Source organism: Pelodiscus sinensis, chromosome 1 (genome assembly GCF_049634645.1).
Source record: "Pelodiscus sinensis isolate JC-2024 chromosome 1, ASM4963464v1, whole genome shotgun sequence".
NCBI lineage: Eukaryota > Metazoa > Chordata > Testudines > Trionychidae > Pelodiscus > Pelodiscus sinensis.
In genome coordinates this window covers 148,150,873-148,169,667 of record NC_134711.1, presented here as the reverse complement: position 1 = coordinate 148,169,667, position 18,795 = coordinate 148,150,873, and the positions used below count along the sequence as shown (strand labels likewise).

Genomic DNA, 18,795 nt, shown 5'->3' with positions numbered 1-18,795 from the left:
GAGGAGAGGAGGTTCCACAGTAATGAGCTTTCCTTCATAGTTTTAAATTGAGTATTACGAGCCTTAAGTGCAATGGATAGAAAAATCTGTTTTCTTATCCTTCCTTGCCACCTTCTTCCTCGCTGAGGGCGGGCGGGCGGGCAGCTTAAAGCTGAACTGCAAAGGAGAACAAAGGGGGCCCTGCTTTTCTTCATCTTTACAAAGGCGGGCCGGAGAGAAGGGTTTCTTCCCCTCTCATTAGTATTAAAAAGGAGCAGGACTGTCCAGAATGATCCTCCCTGCTGCTGGAGGGCTGAGGTGCGCAGGGCGAGCCTCCTCTGCCCTTCAGCGGTTAACAAAGGCGCCTTTTCTCCTGCGTGTCGCAGGAGCTCACCAGGGCAGAACTGCGCTTCGCACAGTGGGAGGGAGGGAGGGACGCGGGCTGCCTGCCGCTCTCAGCCCGGGGAGGGAGCGCAGGGCGAGCCCGTGCGGGGGGTCTGGGGCGGCAAAGGCGGGGCGGGGGGCCCAGAGGAAACGCCCCGCAGCCTGGGCGGGGAGGAGGCAGCTCCGGAGAGGTGGGGCCAGTCCCGCTGCACGGATCCTCCCCCTGCTCTTGCCACGGGAAGTGATCGCCCCAGCCCAGTCAAGGGCCGCGGAGGGGAGGCGCCGCCAGGGACCGCGTGAGTCGCCCCGGCCCGGGGCAGCCCCGACAAGGGAGCCCCTGCAGCTCCCGGGAGCGCCGGCGTCTTTCCACCCTCGCTGCGCCCGGCTCCCTTGCAAAGCTCCGCACCCCCAGCCCAGCCCGCGCGCCTGGGTGCGAGGCGAGCTCCGGCCCAGAACGCAGCGCCTGGCTCCAGGCACGACCCCACCATCCGCCTCCCTTGCCAGTGCTTCCATCTGCCCTGCTTACCGCCGCTCCCTGGGAGGCTCCGTCCTCCCCAAGCCCCTTGGCTGGGCTGCCCTGCGCTTGTGTCCTGCCTGATGCCTGGCTGGTGATTCTTGAGGGGTGCGAGTGGCTTTCCTGGGTGTTCCTGCAGTGCACGCGTCCTAACCCTCCTGCAGGGCTCTGGGCCAGGCTGTGAAGCTAGGGTTGGGTCAGCTGCTGGGCTCTTTAAACCAGTAGTTCTCAAACTTTTCGGGCTCCGGACCCCTTTAGATGTGTAAAATGTATGCGGCGCCCCAGCGGTCCACTGATTGTATGAGTTGTACCTATCCATGTTTCCAGTTTGTCAACCTCACGGAGCCCCTGGAGATGTCTCGTGGAGCCCCTGGGGCTCCGCAGAGCACAGTCTGAGAAACATTGCTTTAAACCATTGCAGGCTGATGAGCTGCTGGGCGTCTGGGCAGAGATCACAGAGATGCACCAGCTCCAGAGGATGAGGAGGCTTGTGGGGGCCAATTGCCTGCTCCGGAGATGCAGCGCTACTTGGAGGAGCTCTACCAAAAATGCATCTTTTTCAGAAGTGCTGCAACTGGAGGATAAAAAGCTCACTGGTCTAGTTTTCCCTCTCCAGGGGCTAGAAAAATATCTAACCCCCGGTGTGAATACGGCAAGTTTCCGGACTTTCAACCCTAGCCTGGATGACATCCACAGGGCAGAGGCGCTTTTCAAACCCTCCAGCAAACATGTGATTGATTATTTCAGTTCTGCTGTCCGCATGGATCATGCCCCACAGCTGTCGCAGCCAGAGGTGAGGTCATTTCCAGGGATGCTTTTGAGAGGAATATGGTACTCTTGCACCTATGGCCAGAACCCACGAGGTGGGGAGACTAGCCTTTCCTTTTCCCATCTGCTCGCTCCTGAAGTCATGTATTTGCATGCTGTCATTTAGGCGGTTGGCTTGGCTAAGTGGAATCAAAAGAGTAGCCTCAGCCTCCTCTGAACCCTAGGATCAATGAGCATGATTTTATGTAGAGAAATCTGCCCTGTACTGTCAATTCCCTCAGACTAAGTGGGGCATTTTTGCCTACGCTGGGCAGAAGAGCTAATGGAAGCACAGCTCCTGAAGGACCTGGGATCCAACAAATAAACTAGAGCCTGGCCTTTTTACAGATATCCCAAGATTTTACAGATCCTGGAAATGGTCTCAAGTTACAGTGGGAGAGGTCTAGGTTGGATATTAGGGGAAACGATTTCACTAGAAGGGTGGTGAAGCACTGGAATGGGTTCCCTAGGGAGGTGTTTAAGTCTCGGCTTGACAAAGCCCTGGCTGGGTTGATTTTGTTGGGATTGGTCCTGCCTTGGGCAGAGGGCTGGACTTGATGACCTTCTGAGGTCTCTTCCAGCTCTGTTACTCTATGATTAAGCAAGGTGGCAGGGCAAAACCACAGGTAGGACAGTTACATGTCAGGGCTAGGGATGTTAGTGAGTACTCAACTATTCTTCCTCCCACCCCTGCTATATGAGAGGCGGGAGAGGAGGGGGGCAAACAGGAGCCAGTGCTGGGGGGAGCTTGCTTTAAAAGTGGGTTACCCCCCAGCACTGTCTCCCAAGTGCTGTTTCCTCCTCCCACCCCTCCTCCACTCCCGCTGCATCTGAGGCAACGGTGGGGATAACGAATGCTGTTCTGGCAGCAGCCCTGTCCGCTGGCCACTGCAAACGGGGGCTGCTGGACTCTGTGTGAGCCGGGACCGAGCAGTCCCGGCTCATTCTGATCTGGGACACTGCACCTCTGTGTTTTAAATGTAGTAAAAGCCCAGTGGCTCTTACTACATTTGAAATGCAGAGCTGCAGCGTGGGTGGCTCCAGCTGGCTCCAGGAGCTATCCTCGCTACGGCTCTGCAAAGCAATCCTTATTGAGTAATTGTGTAATCGATACAAATTGTATTGACTACACAATTAGCCAGATAATGGCAATTTAACATCCTGAGGGCTACTAAGTTTTGTGCCTAACTTGGCCCTTCCTGCAGCTTTTTTTTTAATAGCAGCGTATGAACTAACACCAAGACATTCCCTGAAGGCAAGTGTGTCTTAGTTGTGTATATGGCCCCCATTACTGTGGTATCTGAGCACCTCACAATCTAGAACAACACCCCTGTGAAGTAGGGATGTTAAATATTGATTAATTAACTAATCACATAGGTGATGGGATTTCCATCAACTATTCCATTAGTTGATAAGGACTAGCATGGGGTTCTGCCTTTGAAATGTTGGAAAGCTGCGTGGAGCCTGGGGCCAGCAGGGAGCCCCCCCGCTGACCCCAGTCTCCATGCAGGCGTTTCCACTTTGAAATGTACAAGAACCCCAGTGGGGTTTCTTATACGTTTCAGAGAGGAAGCACTGCATGGAGCCTTGGGTCAGCGGGGGACTCCGCTCTGGGCATGGGCTCCAGCAGGCACCCTTGAACATTTCAAAGCTGGAAAGCTGCCCCTGCCCCTCCCACGGAGCTGAAGCTGAGGGGAGCTGGCTTTTAAGCTGGCTCCACCCCCCACACTCTCTCCTCCTACCCCCCACCCCTGCTGCCTCTTGTGATAGAGGCAGCAAGGGGGGGGGGGCGAGGAAGCAACTAGTTGACTAGTGTGACTACTATCCGATAAGCTTTTGCTTATTGGATAGTTGCTTAGTCACTTACATCCCTAATGTGAAGTAGGAAAGTGCTATTATCCCCATTTCACAGATGGGGAACTGAGAGGCTACATGACTTACTCAGCTTCACTCAATAAGTCTATGGCAGGGTCTTGAACTCAGCTCTTCCAAGTCCTACGTGAGTGCCCTGCTCCTTGGACCATCTTTCCTCATCCTAAGGTGTTAAGAACTAATTGGGAGTTTGCACAGTTAGGGTTGGAGAATTAACAACGGTATCTCCTTTCTCCTGTCTTTCTCCAGGTGTGCTTTGTGGGCAGAAGCAATGTTGGGAAATCCTCCTTAATAAAGGCCTTGTTTTCATTGGCTCCCGAAGTTGAAGTCAGAGTGTCAAAAACTCCAGTAAGTGAGGTTTTGGAATTCCTTCCATCTCATTGGGAAGCTCTTGACAGTCAGGGGAGACAGGAGAGAGGCTAACCATAGCTCTGCAGTAATGCAAAACTCTGGGGCTGTGTCTACACTGGGCCACTTATTCCAGAAAATCAGCCGCTTTTCCGGAATAAGCTGCAAGCTGTCTACACTGGCCCTTGAATTTCCGGAAAAGCAACGACACTCTACTGTACAAAATCAGCTGCTATTCCGGAAAAACTACTCTGCTCCTGCTCAGGTATAAGTCCTTATTCTGGAACACTGTTCTGGAAAAGGGCCAGTGTAGACAGCCCAGTAGTCTTTCCCGGAAAAAAGCCCCGAGCGCGAAAATGGCGATCGGGGCTCTTTTCCAGAAAAGCACGTCTACATTGGCCACAGACGCTTTTCCGGAAAAGCAGCCTGCCAATGTAGACGCTCCTTTTCCGGAAAAACTGAAAACAGAATAGTATTCCGTTTTAAGCAGTTCCGGAAATTCATGCCAGTGTAGACACAGCCTGGGAGTGTAATCTGGATTCTGTTTTGGCTTATGCATCTTCAACAGACATTTTTAAGGTTCATTTGCAAAAGTCTTATTACTGGAAGTATGAGGTGAAAAGAACCCAGCGTGACTCTGAGGGCAGATGAATTAGCAACTAGGAAGATAAAAATGAGCTTTGCATTTGTAAGATGAGCACACTCCATATGCAGGTCACTAGCACAAAACACACAGCCCTACAAAGCTGATTTATAGTCACTTTTTGAGCGTACTTTGGCACTTTTTAGCTAAATCCTCCTACTCAAGCAAGGGCCTGTGGAAGGTCTTTGAAGCACTGGGACTGTCGCAGTCTGCTCCACGCAGAAAGGGAGGCTGTGCAAGGGATCTCCACACCCTACAGACCCACAGAGGGAAGACTTCAGGGGCATGGTCAGTGATGCCATGACTCTGTTGGTCTACTGGCTTAAACACTCATGACACAGGCTTTTTAGTGTATTACTGCTGCTACTTCAGCACAAACTTCAGTAGTGGTTCTGGAGCAGCTGCACAGGTTCCCTGTGTGTTCTGCTTCCAGCACTGGAGGTGGGGAAAGGGTTCCAAACACTCTTCCCCTCCCAATCCCAATCCATGGTCCCCAACTGCAAATTTCCCATAGACAGAAATTAGATTCCTTAGATAGGTGTGAAGACCAGGCTCCATAAAGAGGTGTTCTTGACCTTCCCAGATGACTTGTACCCCTTATAGCTATCTGATTTGTCTTGTGTACCCCCAGGCTTCACCTCATTTAAACTGCTTACTTACAAGATCAGAAATAAAAACACACACCACAGCATGCTGTTACTGAAAAATTGCTGACTTTATCATTTTTACCATATGATTATGAAATAAATCAGTTGGAATATAAATATTGTACTTACATTTCAGTGTATGATGTATAGAGCAGTGCAGACAAGTCACTGTATGAAACCTTAGTTTGTACTGACTTTGCTAGTGTTTTTATATAGCCTGTTGTAAAACTAGGGAAACATCTGTATGAGTTGATGTACCCCCTGGAAAATCTCTGGGCTCTCCCAGGAGAACGTGTTTGCCTGACTACATGTTTTGATAGTCTTTCAAGTGCTACTAGACTATTTGTTGTTGTTTCTTTAACTTTAAACATTACTGTGTTTTCCTAAAATCCTTTTTGATTCCATAGCTACATGGTAGGTTAAGTACTAGTGTTCTGCTCTAGGGCTGTAATTTCAAAATCTATAAATCCAGTACATCATGTGCTTACTGAATGCATCTCCATGGGTTCATATGGCATCTCCCTCCTCTCAACTACACAGATTTGTGTAGTCCCATTTAGAGAAACTTAAGCTTATGTATCGGTCATTGAGATAGTATCATGTTTCCACTAAGCCATGAAGTGCTTCCCTCATTCAGTCAGCTTGTCAGTTGTGTAGAATACACTACAAAGTCTGTTTGGCATCTCTAGTGAATCTAAAACACTCTCCAGTCTTCTAGGCCCATCAGATCCTTGGTTCTTGTCCATGTTCGGCTCAGCTGTCTAATGTTGGGCATAAAGTAATAATCCCCTGGTCACTTTGGAATATTTAATAAAGCCCAACTTTTCTCTCTCCAGGGCCACACAAAGAAAATGAATTTCTTCAAAGTGGGGAAATACTTTACATTGGTGGACATGCCAGGCTATGGCTACAGAGCTCCCCAAGACTTTGCTGACATGGTGGAAGCCTATTTACAGGAGCGTCGGAAGTAAGAGAGCTATTGCATACTGCCATATTTGCTCTGCAATCTCACAGAGCATCAGGACAGAGGAATGTGGGTGTTTGCACAGATTATACAAAAAGTGGAAGAGTGAAGTGTACATATCAAGAAGTTATTGCCAACAATGGAGTGGACTGTATTAGATCCTGGTATAAATGGGAGAGAGGCTAATCTTAGCTCTGGGGTAATGCATAAGTTGGATTCTGTTAAATCTTTAACTGAAATGTTAAGGTTTGTTTGCAGAAGTCTTACTACTTTTGAATTGGTGGCATTTCTGTTTTTTGAGTCCTGTTTCAAAGCTTGGATGATCAAAGCACTGGAATGATCAAAGGACTGGAAAATATTCCCTTTAGGTCAGGGGTAGGGAACCTCAGGTCCGGGGGCTGGATGCGACCTCCAGGGCTCATGGCTTCTCCTCCCAGCATTGGGGAGCCTGTGCCTATTGTGGGGCTGGACCACACAAAATCTACTAGCCCCACTGGGCTGTAGTGTGCAAGGGGAATGTGGGGAGTGTCTTTCGCCTTCTCAGTCAGGGGCCACGTCAGCAGGGTTTGTCCCTTTTTTGTGTGTGCGTGCAGCTGGTTTCTCACTTGTGTGTGGCTCCTGGCTGATTTTTCTGAGGGTCAGCTGCCCTCGACCCAAAAAAGGTTCCCCGCCCCAGCTTTAGGTGTTACCCTATATTGACGCCTCTCAGGATGAATTAGATGGGGTTAATTCTCCTTTTCCCATCTCCAGATTCTATGAGGTAGCTAGTCAATTCTCTTGGTAGTTAAGGCAGAAACAATTGCTGTTGCATTGCCCCTCACCTGTGTTACTACCTTCATCTTTGTTAGCTTGAAGAGGACATTCTTATTAGTGGACAGCTTGGTAGGATTTCAGAAAGCAGACCACATCGCCATAGAAATGTTGAAGGAGTTTGGGATCCCTTATGCTGTAAGTTACACTTTCTCTTTACAACAAAAACTAAATCAAACATTTAAACTGTCCAGCATCAAGGGCATTTTACCTTCAGCTAGATGAACCTCAGCAGTAGAGCTCTAGTAGTGGGTTAAAGGTGATCTGCATTGGAGAAAAAAAAATTGTGTCCCTTTTTTAATTCATAATTTATGGGGAGGTCTGACAATCTGTGTGCACTTTATTATTATTGGGGATTTTTTAGGTTTGGATTTTCAAAATTGATCTTATTTTTGGTGCCCAGTTTGATATCCCTTAGAGTTGTGATTTGAATGTTAGGTGCTCAGCATTCATATACTAGCATCCCATTTAGGGAGGCCATGAAGCAGTTTCAAGATGATGCATCTTGGCAAATATTTCTACATTTACAGTAAAGCAACATTCTTTTTTTCTCCCTAACTCTTATCTTTATGGGTCTGTGCAGCTGGTGTTAACCAAAATCGACAAAGTTCCCAAAGGACTGTTGGTTAAAAATGTACTAGAGATCCAAGACTTTGCAGAGAAACGAATGCAGGGGTGCTTTCCTCAACTCTTCCCAGTCAGGTAAAGTTCACTGCTACTGATGCATTACTTTTAAACGCTTGGGGTGGGGAGGAGGAGAGGGGAGAACAAACTCACTGAAAGGTATGACATGCTGACTCTGCCTTATGTGAGGGGGAATCCCTTTAGAGAGGAGAGAAGAGGTAAGCTTTTAAGTCCCACTTTTCATTTGTTTTTTCAGATGAGACTGGCAGAAGCAGCACAATATGATGGTGGGCCATGCAGTGTGAGTTAGGGAAGTTAAAAGGCATTTAATCAGCTAATCAAACAGTCAATGGAATTTCAATTGACAAGTTGATTAGTTGATAAGGCAGGAGGGACTGCAGAACCTCAGTGTGGCTAACTCCCAGCCCTGGGAGCTAACCCTGGTGTGGCTCTGCATTGTAAATGTATTAAGAGCGTCAGGCTTTTAATACATTCAAAAGGCTGAAGCTTTGTGGGGTGGGGACCAGGTGCTAGCTGGGAATCAGCTGATTTCTGGCTCATGCCTGGTCTCCTGCTACACTTCTGCCTCCTTGTTGAGTCACTAGTTGCTTACATCCCTAGTTTGCATGCCTGAGACCACCAAACTCATTTTAAACAGACCACATATGGGCAATATCTTGGGGCCAGGTTTGTAATGATAGTTGCTTTCTTATGCATCAGAAGGATATTACTTGCAATTATGCTGTCCCATACAAATGAATGCTACTTTGCCCTACGACTGTACACAAAATATCCCCTCTGCATGTGAGTGGGAATGGACAGAGGCTAACATGCAGTTCTGCTCTGAAAGATTAAGCTAAATGGCACCTTTGTGTAATTGCTTTGCTTCCTGAGTTGTAACTTTAACTTTGGAATTCTTATCCTGTTAGTCTATACAACTCGGGGAGAGGGAGCTGGGTTCTGTTTTGTATCCAACAGAACAGGTAGCCAGTTTCCAATTTCAGGCCCAGATCTGCCCTTGGTTAAATCTGTACCACATTACTGAACCCAGCTGCATGGTACAAATGTACAGAATGGAATTTGGCATATAGAATCTTGGATAGGTTGGCGGCTGTGTTGGAAAGAATCCAGCTTGACTTTCAGCTTCTGGGGTGGGACTGTGGCAACTTAAAAAAAATCTTTGTGTAAATAGAGCAAGGTTGATGCTGACAAGTATGTTAAGGCCCAGAGCCACAAAGCTCTTGGAGCCGCCACCCAGCTCTCACTATATTTAAAAGGCAGGGCTGCAGCAGTTCCAGTCCCAGTTTGTGCTGGCTCCGGGAGCCACTTGTGCTGTGGCTCTGTATTTTAAATGTAGTGAGAGCTGAGAGGCAGCTCCAGGAGCTACCCCCACTGTGGCTCTGCAGAGTGCCTCCCCTTATTGACTACACAATTAGCCAAATACCCACTCCTTAATATCCTTACCCTAGACCTGTGCTTTTAGTATCAGATCTGCTTTCCAAGCGTCACTGTGCCCTTATTTATTTCATATTATGTGGTCTTAGGATTCTTTTTATGGGGGGAAATCCCGTGTAACATTCTTCCCTTTTAAAAAACAGTTGCTGCAGAGAGCGCGAGTAAAAAATATTAAACATCTTGTTTTGACTGTCTTGTGAAGTTAAATTTTTATCAAGATTTGCTGCATTCAAGCATCAGTTGCAGAGTATAGCAACTTCTGGTTTTCATTACTGCAGCACTAAACTAAATGGAAGAATTAACACCAAATTTCTCCAATAGAAAATGTTTAGGGCATCACTCAGCTATGACTTTAAACTGTTTTGAATCTGTATATTTGCACGAGAAAGACAGGTCTGTCCTTCTACCCATAACCAAATGAAGAGAAGTTGATGTACAATAACATTGTTCACTGATTCTACTCTGTGATTGTGCAGTGGGTAGAGTTAAAGCTGATACAGGATCTGTTGTTCCACAGCAATCAGGAAATTTTAAATTATATTTTAAAATGTATCAAGCAACTAGCTGACTTTGAAGTTACCCAATACTTAGAGAGATGGGGGCAGCTTAACAAAATTAGATACCTGCATTTAAAAGGAAGCAAGGACCTGAACATGTCAATATGTTTCCACAGTTCCATAGAGTATTCTGGTATCCACCTGCTAAGGTGTTTTGTAGCCCATGTTACAGGAAACTTTCCCTTGATGAATTCCTGACAGACATACCTCTCCCATTTCACAACTCATCTGATATATACTACTCATCCAGCATAACAGGTACCAAACATATTGCTCTGAGTATTGCTTTTTGCTTTGTAAATATAAAATAGAAATTATATGGGGCTTCGTAATAAATTTTCATTGGCAAGTTAAGGAAGAGTAAATGATTGAGAATGTTGTTTGATTTTTTTTCAGATTAATTTATTGGTACTAGTTTAAACTGACAATGAAAAAAATTGTAAAGGCTATGTTTTTATAAGCTGCTGCTTGTTTCCCCTTTAAGATGACGTTAACTGTGAACCAGCTTTTTAAATGAAAGCTTAAATGTTAGAACGTAGCTGTATAGCAAGAGAGAACATCAGAATGTGAGTGGCTTTGGCTATAGCAAGATCCACAATCCACTAATCAGATGTGACTTCTCTTTTTACCTATATATCTATATTAAATCCATAGGGTCATCCTATGGAATGTGAACATGTTGATATATGTTTTTAGTTGTAAGGCTGTTGGTGAAAAGGACAAAGAAAGCATGAAACTCTTTCCTGATGTATTGCTGTAGGAGGGCTTCCTAACTGGAGGTGGAAAGGATTTATCCTTTAAGAAGTTGAGGACGATGTCTCATGTACGGGCTGCATGGAGTTGTGTGGTACCTCTGCAAGAGGTAACTTCACTCTGTGCCCCAAAAGCAAATTACTCTACTGTAATAAAAAATCACTGAGTGGTGAGGGCTCTCCAGCACCTCCATCAGTTGCTGAGGTAAAGAAAAAAGCTATGACTTTGTGCTTTTGTTTAATAGTGAGGTGAATAATACTGATTTGACAGCAATTGATGAACTGGCAAACTGCTGGAAGAATTAGTACTTACAAAAGTATTTGTTGTTGTAGAGGGGGGTGAGCAATAAGTGAGCTGGATGTGGTTCACCAGGACCCTCGCAAGCTCCCAGATGCTTTATTTACGTGCACATCTGCAGGTAGGGCTGCTGACAGTGGCTGGCATTCACTATTCCTGGCCAATGAAAGCTGTGGAAAGCAACTGTCCAGCCCGCAGGTCCATTGGCCAGGAATGGCAAACTGCAGCCAAAGGGGGCTGCGAGCAGCCGTACTTTCAGACATGCAGGTAAGTAACATGTCGGGTGGCCTGTCATGGGCTCACTCTGGTGAACAGTATCCAGCCTGAGGCCCACTTATTGCCTAAGCCTGCCTTAGAGAGACGTCTTGAGTATTTTAAGGGAGGAAAAAATCATTTTTATTTTTTTTAGCACTTTGGATCTCTCAGGGGAGAAGCCAAAATCCTTTAATGACTGATATGCAGTGAACTTCCATGACAAGTGAGACAGATGTTACATATCAAAATCACAGTACACTAACTGCTGGCAAAAATCTTTAATAAACACCTTTAACAGAGACTGATACACATGTAAATTGTATCTTTAAAAATTAGTAAGACTATATACACACATACACTTAGGACTAACAACTCTCAGACAGCATGTGATGGCACAGATCCTGTAGTCCTTGTACATATATAGCTAGCCTTGGATTGACTGACTTGGGGGAGTTCATAGTGGAAAGGAATGCGGGACTGGACCACGTTAATTGTGCTACAGGGAAAAGAAAAAAAAAAGCGTAAGTGAAGGCTTCCATGCAACAGTTAAGTGGATCAGCTTGACTTTTATATTGGGCTAGGATTTGTTTCAGGCCATCCAAGAGATCTTCAGATAAATTCTTCAAACATACATCAGCTTTTGCATCATACTCAGCCAGGTATTTCTAGAAAGAGAATGTTAGGTGAGATTTCCAACTTAAACCTAAAAAATACATGTCTTCTGTGTCAGCACCATGTTCATCTTGTATCACCAACCACATCAGTGGTATCAGGCCATTTATCCATTGTTTAGAAGTTAAAACTGGGTTCTTCAATAAAACGTTAGCCAACTAAGCTCCACTTGATAGTAAAACTAGAGAGGTTAAGAAGCGGTGTCTTTTACTGTGGCATGCCACTAAGCTTCATAAGTTCTTAGGGCTTAAATCTGATCCCCAGGAGTTCTTGTGATTGAAAGATGAACCTGTGTTGCCTGTTGAATAATCATGACTACACAAAAGTGAACCTGCTCTTGAGGGAGGTTTGCATGGCAGAACACTGAAGAACTATGGATAATTTGAACCCTTGTAAATGTCTGCAATTCTCTTTGCTCTGTTAGATCATGCCACTTAAGTCTGTTAATAAGTGGGGAGTGGTTGGTGGTTTTATTTTTTGCTATGTCATGGTACAAACTTTGAGAGAAATTCAAGCTTCATTTAATTGGGGACAGAATTTCACTCTTATTAACTAATGATAGAAATGTGGAAACACCTAAGCATGCCTCCTCTCTGTCCTATTCACCTTCCCATTGAATGTGTATTTCAGATTTAGTTTGGAAACATGCAAACTTGCACTTAGATTAGTGTCCTAACCAGTTACCTTCCCCAGACCTCAAGGAACACCATGAAGTTCATAAGCTTGTCCCTTTCACCAACAGAAGTTGGTTCCATAAATTTTACCTCAAGTAGCTTGTCTCTTAATGGCTTAAGCATTTCCTCTCACTACAAGTATATTTGCATTTTAGAATGGGGTTTGATGTTCTAATACTGTTGTTAATTTACATAGCAAATAACACCCAGTTCCTGGCTTTAAGCCCTCTTGATTAAAATAGTTTTCCCTACATAAAGGAACTGGTAACATCGCTGTGAGGACGGAACTGAAATTAGGAGTCAGTTCTATTCCTGCTTCTGTCTCTATCCTCTTGGGCCCCTCTCTGTGCCTGTTTTCCCCTCACACATTGTGTTGCTTACTTAGAACATACACTTTTTGGAACATTGGCAATCTCTGTACAGCACCTACTACAACAGGTTGGGACCTCTAACTGCTACTGTAATGCAAGCTATAAGTCACAACCCTCCCTTTGCAAATTGGTTAATGCTACAGGAGAAGCTATTGTCAAGGCATCTTTCCAGCATGTGGGTCTTAAAAACAGAAGATCTGAACAAACTTGGGTTGTCAAGCAATTAAAAAATTTAATCATGATTAATGGTGTGCACCTCCCCAGCGCTGCAGGAGCCGGGCGCATGGCGCCTGATGGCAGCTATAAGGGATGTGGTGCGCCCCTCACAGCTGCCATCAGGCGCCCCTCATCAGTTTGCACCCTGGGAAGCTGTCCGGCTCGCCCATGCCTCCGTCCAGCCCTGTACCCAGCTGATCCCAGGCTCTGCATTGCACTGCCCCTTGGAAGCCAGGGATCAGCTGGATACTCCGATAAGTCAGCCAACTAGTAGATTCTTGCCCCTTTGCTGCCTCTTTCAGCTAGATCCTCCTATCTGCCCCTTTGATGCGACATCTGCGGCTCAGCTATGCTGCCCCTTTAAAACACTGCCTTACCTCTATGGAATCTACATGAAAAGCCCTCATCTCCAGTACATGGTACAAATTATCAAGCAGTTTCATTTTCTCTGCACTTACTGTCCTCACCGCAACCTGGAATCTGAGGAATATGAACATGGTCCCTTAATTGCATACTCAGGCCAAGGAGAAACACTTTCATTATAAGGTTCACAATGACATAAATGTTAGAAAAACTGAACAGGCTGAATAATTTAAATCCAGGTAATCTAAAAAAACACTAAGTGGAAAGCCTTTATTTAAATCTATGCTGACCAACTTTTCCTTTTGTACTTCAGTTTCTTTCTAAAGGAAGATAGACTGTCATTGGTTGTCACTATTAAAATGTAAATCTACAACTAGAGCCTTTTCACTAAAATGAATACATATTTAAGCAATTATGTATCTTAATTTCAGACTAAGTATACATTTAATATATTAAACAATATTTACCATTTTCTAGATAATTCACTTTTTGCTCGTGATTTCTCAAGCTGCATTAGGATAGAAACTGGAATTTAAACAAACAGCAGATAAAGTGTTTTACACAATCACCTTAAATGGTTTGGCTATATAATCTTTTATCAAAAGATGTTCTACATTTACAACTGAAACAGATTAAATGTATTCAGTGAATTTAACTGAGTAAATCTGAAGGTGTTGCACTTTTTCTGATATTCATATAATTCAGTCAGAGCTTCACTGAGGCACTTGTTGGTTGCAGTCTCAATTAGGTTTTTATGCATCTATAGATCTTTCAGTTTAGTTGCACTTTTTTTTTCCTTCTGCAGCTTCCTAAGGGGTCACCAACGCGTTCCTGGGACTAAGTTTACCAAGCAATAAAGTCCTACAACTTGCTGGGATAGTGGACCTCATGCCAGCAGAGGAATACAGGCAAATCTGAAGAATTCTCCCTATAAGAGAATCAAAGCAAGGCCTCAGAAGGACAAACTTCACTAGTAAACATTATCGATCTCCCCTCCCCAGAAATTATCAATATAATCAAAAAGGCAACTGTTTAAAGAGCTGACAAGTAGCAGAGGACATCACAAGTCTGTTTTAAAAGGCAAAGCAACTGTTCCTGGGTAGAGTTGACCTACAACAGCATGGCAAAACCGTGTGGAATGGGAGAGGACCACACATTACCAGAGATACCCCTAACTATTAAATACCTTTAATAAAATAAGTAACTCTTTGAAGGTTTCCCATTTCTTCCTTTGCTTTCTAAGAGGAGCCATTGTTATCACTGACAGCCTCTCTCACAGCCCCCAATCTGAGTGGGGTTCAGAATGACTTAGCAAGAACTATGTAGAAAAGCAAGAAGCAACACTTCTCTCCTGTATCCATTAGATCAGTGATTCTCAACTGGGGTCCAGGAACCCCTGGGTGGGCTGTAATAAGGTTAGGTGTGGGGAGGTGGAATCCGGCGAACTAGGCTAGGATTAGACTAGCTGAGACTACCTACAAGGAATTTGGTTACTGGCCTTGTAATAAACAAGAGAAAATTAGTCTATATGAGGTTTTAAAATGACATCCATGGTAGATATGTAGGAAAAGAATAGTTACTACTTTTCATTTCTCTAGCATCTTCCTTTCAAGGATTTCAACCCACTTCAAAGAAGATAATGAATGTATACTCACTTGTGCAATCGGGAAGTATTACTGATGGAAAATTAGGGAACAGGAGTAGGGCCCAAATTTTTAAAGGTATTTAGGTAAAGAGGTAGAAAGGCACTTTTGAGAATTGCCACTAGATGCCTATACACGCTAAGTATGTAAACCTCCCCAAACCCCTCCAGTTTCAATGGAAGTTAGATGCCCAGCATACTTAGGTGCTTTTTGAAAATCTCATAGGTGGTTCTCTGCATCTTTAGCACATAAATATCTTTGGAACTGGCCTTATCTAGTCAAAAGTCAGTAATAGAGCCTGGAACAGAACTCATATTTCTCTGTCAGTTTCAGGAACCTTTTTATAAAAGAAAAATGCCAAAAATTTATTTTCATAGCAAAAAGTAAATCTGAATAAACATTGGGAAATATTTTTATATTTAATCTGGATAAACTGATTACTTTTGTTGGAGAAATACAAACTTTTTCATTTAACAAATGAAAAGGATCATTTTCCTTATTCATGGAGTAAAAATATATAAATATAATATACTCTCCCTGTTTTCCAGTGAGAATATAAAGCTTTTGTAGTTATATATTTAATGTCCTTTCTGTAAAAATATTAAATTCATTTTTATGGTCTGGGGCCTAAGTGTGTCATAATCTGGCTCTGATCATAGAATACTAGGACTGGAAGGGACCTCGAGAGGTCATCGAGTCCAGTCCCCTGCCCTCATGGCAGGACCAAATACTGTCTAGACCATTCCTGATAGACATTTATCTAACCTACTCTTAAATATCTCCACAGATGGAGATTCCACAACCTCCCTGGGGAATTTATTCCAGTGTTTGACCATCCTGACAGGAACTTTTTTCCAATGTCCAACCTAAACCTCCCTTGCTTCAGTTTAAGCCCATTGCTTCTTGTTCTATCCTCAGAGGCCAAGATGAACAAGTTTTCTCCCTCCTCCTTATGACAGACACCCTTTTAGATACCTGAAAACTGCTATCATGTCCCCCCTCAATCTTCTCTTTTCTAAACTAAACAAACCCAATTCTTTCAGCCTTTCTTCATAGGTCATGTTCTCTAGACCTTTAATCATTCTTGTTGCTCTTCTCTGGACCCTCTCCAATTTCTCCATATCTTTCTTAAAATGCGGTGCCCAGAACTGGACACAATACTCCAACTGAGGCCTAACTAGCACAGAGTAGAGCGGAAGAATGACTTCTCATGTCTTGCTCACAACACACCTGTTAATGCATCCCAGAATCATGTTTGCTTTTTTTGCAACAGCATCACACTACTGACTCATATTCAGCTTGTGGTCCACTATAACCCCTAGATCCCTTTCTGCCGTATTCCTTTCTAGACAGTCGCTTCCCATTCTGTATGTGTGAAACTGATTGTTCCTTCCTAAGTGGAGCACTTTGCATTTGTCTTAAACTTCATCCTGTTTATCTCAAACCATTTCTCCAATTTGTCCAGATCATTTTAGATTATGACCCTATCCTCCAGATTAGTTGCAACTCCTCCCAGCTTGGTATCATCTGCAAACTTAATAAGCATACTTTCTATGCCAATATCTAAATCGTTGATGAAGATATTGAACAGAGCCGGTCCCAAAACAGACCCCTGCGGAATCCCACTTGTTATACCTTTCCAGCAGGATCGTGTGCCATTAATAACTACTCACTGGCTACGTCTACACTGGCGCGTTCTCACTCAAAAACTCTTTTTCAGAATAGTTCTTCTGCAAAAACTCTTCCAGAAGAGAGCATCTACAGTGGCATGTGCTTTTGCGCAAGAGATGTGCTTTTGCTCAAGAGCATCCATGCCAGTGTAGACACTCTCTTGCGCAAGAAAGCTCTGATGGCCATTTTAACCATGGGGCTTTTTTGTGCAAGAAATTAATGTTGCCTGTCTACACTGGCCTCTTGCGCAAGAACAGTTGCGCAAAAGGGCTTATTCCTGAGCGGGAGTGTCAGAGTTCTGGCACAAGAAGCCCTGATTTCACACATTAGAACGTCAGTTTACTTGCGCAAGAACACACGGCCAGTGTAGACAGGCAGCAAATTTTGCGCAAAGAGCGGCCACTTTTGCGTGAGATCATGCCAGTGTAGACACAGCCTCTGAGTACGGTTATCCAGCCAGTTATGCACCCTCCTTATAGTAGCCCCATCTAAGTTGTATTTGCCTAGTTTATTGATAAGACTATCATGCGAGACCATATCAAACTTTACCTTACTAAAGTCTAGGTATACCACATCCACGCTTCTCCCTTATCCACAAGACTCATTATCCTATCAAAGAAAGCTATCAGATTGGTTTGACATTATTTGTTCTTTACAAATCCATTCATCATAACAATGAATCTCTTCACACCAAGGCCACAAGAAATAACCACAACCTTCCTCCTCTCAGTTACATCAGCATAAGTGTACTTTGTGATTAGTAGCACATACATTGCTTGAGGTATATGTAAGCTGGTTCTGCTTGTGTCCTGAACTCTAAGGGGAAACAGGGAGGCCTCACCACTGGAAGATGAGCTCTGTTTCATCTTGTTTAAGCTGCAAGACAAAGCACTGTCAGCCAAGAAACCTACAAAAGGAAAACAGAAAATACTGATTTTACAGGTCAGACAGAACAGCTAATGGAGTACCCAGTTGGGAGAATGAACCTAATCCAGAAATAGGAATGGAGGAAACAACAGCATAGTGGGTGCTAAATAAGTCCCCCATATGAATTGGTCTCCATCTCTGAGATTCTTCAGTTTGGGCTTGCGAAAATGACTCTCTGACTGAGCCCAGTTTTGGTTTGTTTAAATCTTTTTACAGACTGACAGAAACATGGCCCATCACATCCACCCTTTATCAAGACCCTTTCTCCCCCAAACCTCACACATCCCTTGGTCCTTTCCTTCAATAAAAACATACCCATTTTTAAAAATTTTTAAGTGGGGGACCATTCCTAAAACCAGATTTCACCCCACAATCCCCTATTTCCTGGTAGAGAAGAAAAGTTCTTGTCTCCAAAAAGGCTGAATTAAGAAAGAGGCTTTAGGGGCTGCAGCCCTGGGTTAAGGGGGCCTTGCAAAAAGATCTCCAGGCTGCCACAAATGCAGATCTTTTTGCAGGGTCATCTTGGCCTGGGCTACAGCCACTAAAAGCCCGTGTTCTATCCCTGCCTGGCAGGGGATGCGGGTTGGGACAGTGGATGTAGCTCTGCACGCTGCCTTTCTTCCTCCTGTTCTCTCTGGGCTGGAGTTGTAAATGCCAGATAGCTCCATCTGTGTGCTTCCCTCATCTGCAGGCTCTGCCGCTCAAACTTCCATTGGAGAGGAATTGCAGGGCAGCATGCAGAGCCACCTGCCCCCTCCCATCTTCAGGGTATGCACTTCCAAAGGGGAACAGGCCCAGGAAGGTGCCCCACACCCCAATTCACCTGCCCCAGACCTGAGCCCCTTCCTATACCCTAACTCCCTTATAGATCCTGTACCCCTACCGCTTGCTCTGAGCCCCCTCCTGCATTCCAAACCACTTAGCCCTAGCTTGGAGCCCGCTACTACACCCCAAAAGCCTCATCCTCAGCTCTACCTGAGCCCAAAACCACATTCAGAGTCCTGACCCCTCCCCCATGCTGAGCCCCTCATTTTTAGCCCCTCCCCAGAGCCTAGGGGCCTCTCAGGAGACTTAATCTGGGCTTGGTCCCTGATACTCCTCAGGAGGCACCTGCTCTCTTTCTACCGCCAAATGTGCAGCAAAGGACACAATTCACAGCATTCTTTAACCAGCCAAAGAAACACCTGTGTAATTGCACCAGCAAAAATAAAGTACCCAGCCCCAGGAGAACAGGCATCCCATTAAAAGCATTCAGCTCTCCAGCACGGGACCAGATAGGAACCAGAACATAATGCAATAGCTTCATTACAATAGAGTGGCAGCATCTGTAAAACATGGCTTTAAAAGTT

General features: G+C 44.7%; 1 protein-coding gene and 1 long non-coding RNA gene across 6 annotated transcripts; one reads left to right on the top strand and one right to left on the bottom strand.

The window, feature by feature from the left end:
• Window positions 1–501: 501 nt before the first annotated feature.
• On the top strand, window positions 502–15,095 carry GTPBP8 (GTP binding protein 8). 5 transcript variants are annotated; one of them, XM_075906917.1, is made up of 9 exons: window positions 502–659; window positions 1,299–1,670; window positions 3,806–3,904; window positions 6,031–6,161; window positions 7,007–7,106; window positions 7,552–7,670; window positions 9,721–9,862; window positions 10,365–10,466; window positions 14,011–15,095. In XM_075906917.1, the coding sequence occupies exons 2-7, from the start codon at window positions 1,338–1,340 to the stop codon at window positions 9,800–9,802; spliced, it is 864 nt and encodes a 287-aa protein (XP_075763032.1). In that variant the 5' UTR covers window positions 502–659; window positions 1,299–1,337; the 3' UTR covers window positions 9,803–9,862; window positions 10,365–10,466; window positions 14,011–15,095. The 5 variants fall into 5 exon arrangements, with proteins under 5 accessions (XP_075763032.1, XP_075763025.1, XP_006112284.2 ...); XM_075906910.1 differs by having other exon boundaries at window positions 10,365–10,561; XM_006112222.4 differs by lacking the exon at window positions 10,365–10,466.
• LOC112547157 (uncharacterized) lies at window positions 11,185–17,499 on the bottom strand. The gene is made up of 3 exons (XR_003090899.2): window positions 17,291–17,499; window positions 13,673–13,730; window positions 11,185–11,405 (listed from the first exon to the last, which is right to left on the bottom strand). It is a non-coding gene; the product is annotated as an uncharacterized LOC112547157 (long non-coding RNA).
• Window positions 17,500–18,795: the final 1,296 nt, after the last annotated feature.

Excerpts from the sequence above, each read along its gene's own strand:
- GTPBP8 (XM_006112222.4), top strand. The coding sequence starts at position 1,338 with ATGCACCAGCTCCAGAGGATGAGGAGGCTTGTGGGGGCCAATTGCCTG. Across the intron at positions 3,905-6,030 it reads TCAGAGTGTCAAAAACTCCA|GGCCACACAAAGAAAATGAA; the intron begins GTAAGTGAGGTT and ends TTCTCTCTCCAG. Across the intron at positions 7,107-7,551 it reads AGTTTGGGATCCCTTATGCT|CTGGTGTTAACCAAAATCGA; the intron begins GTAAGTTACACT and ends GGGTCTGTGCAG.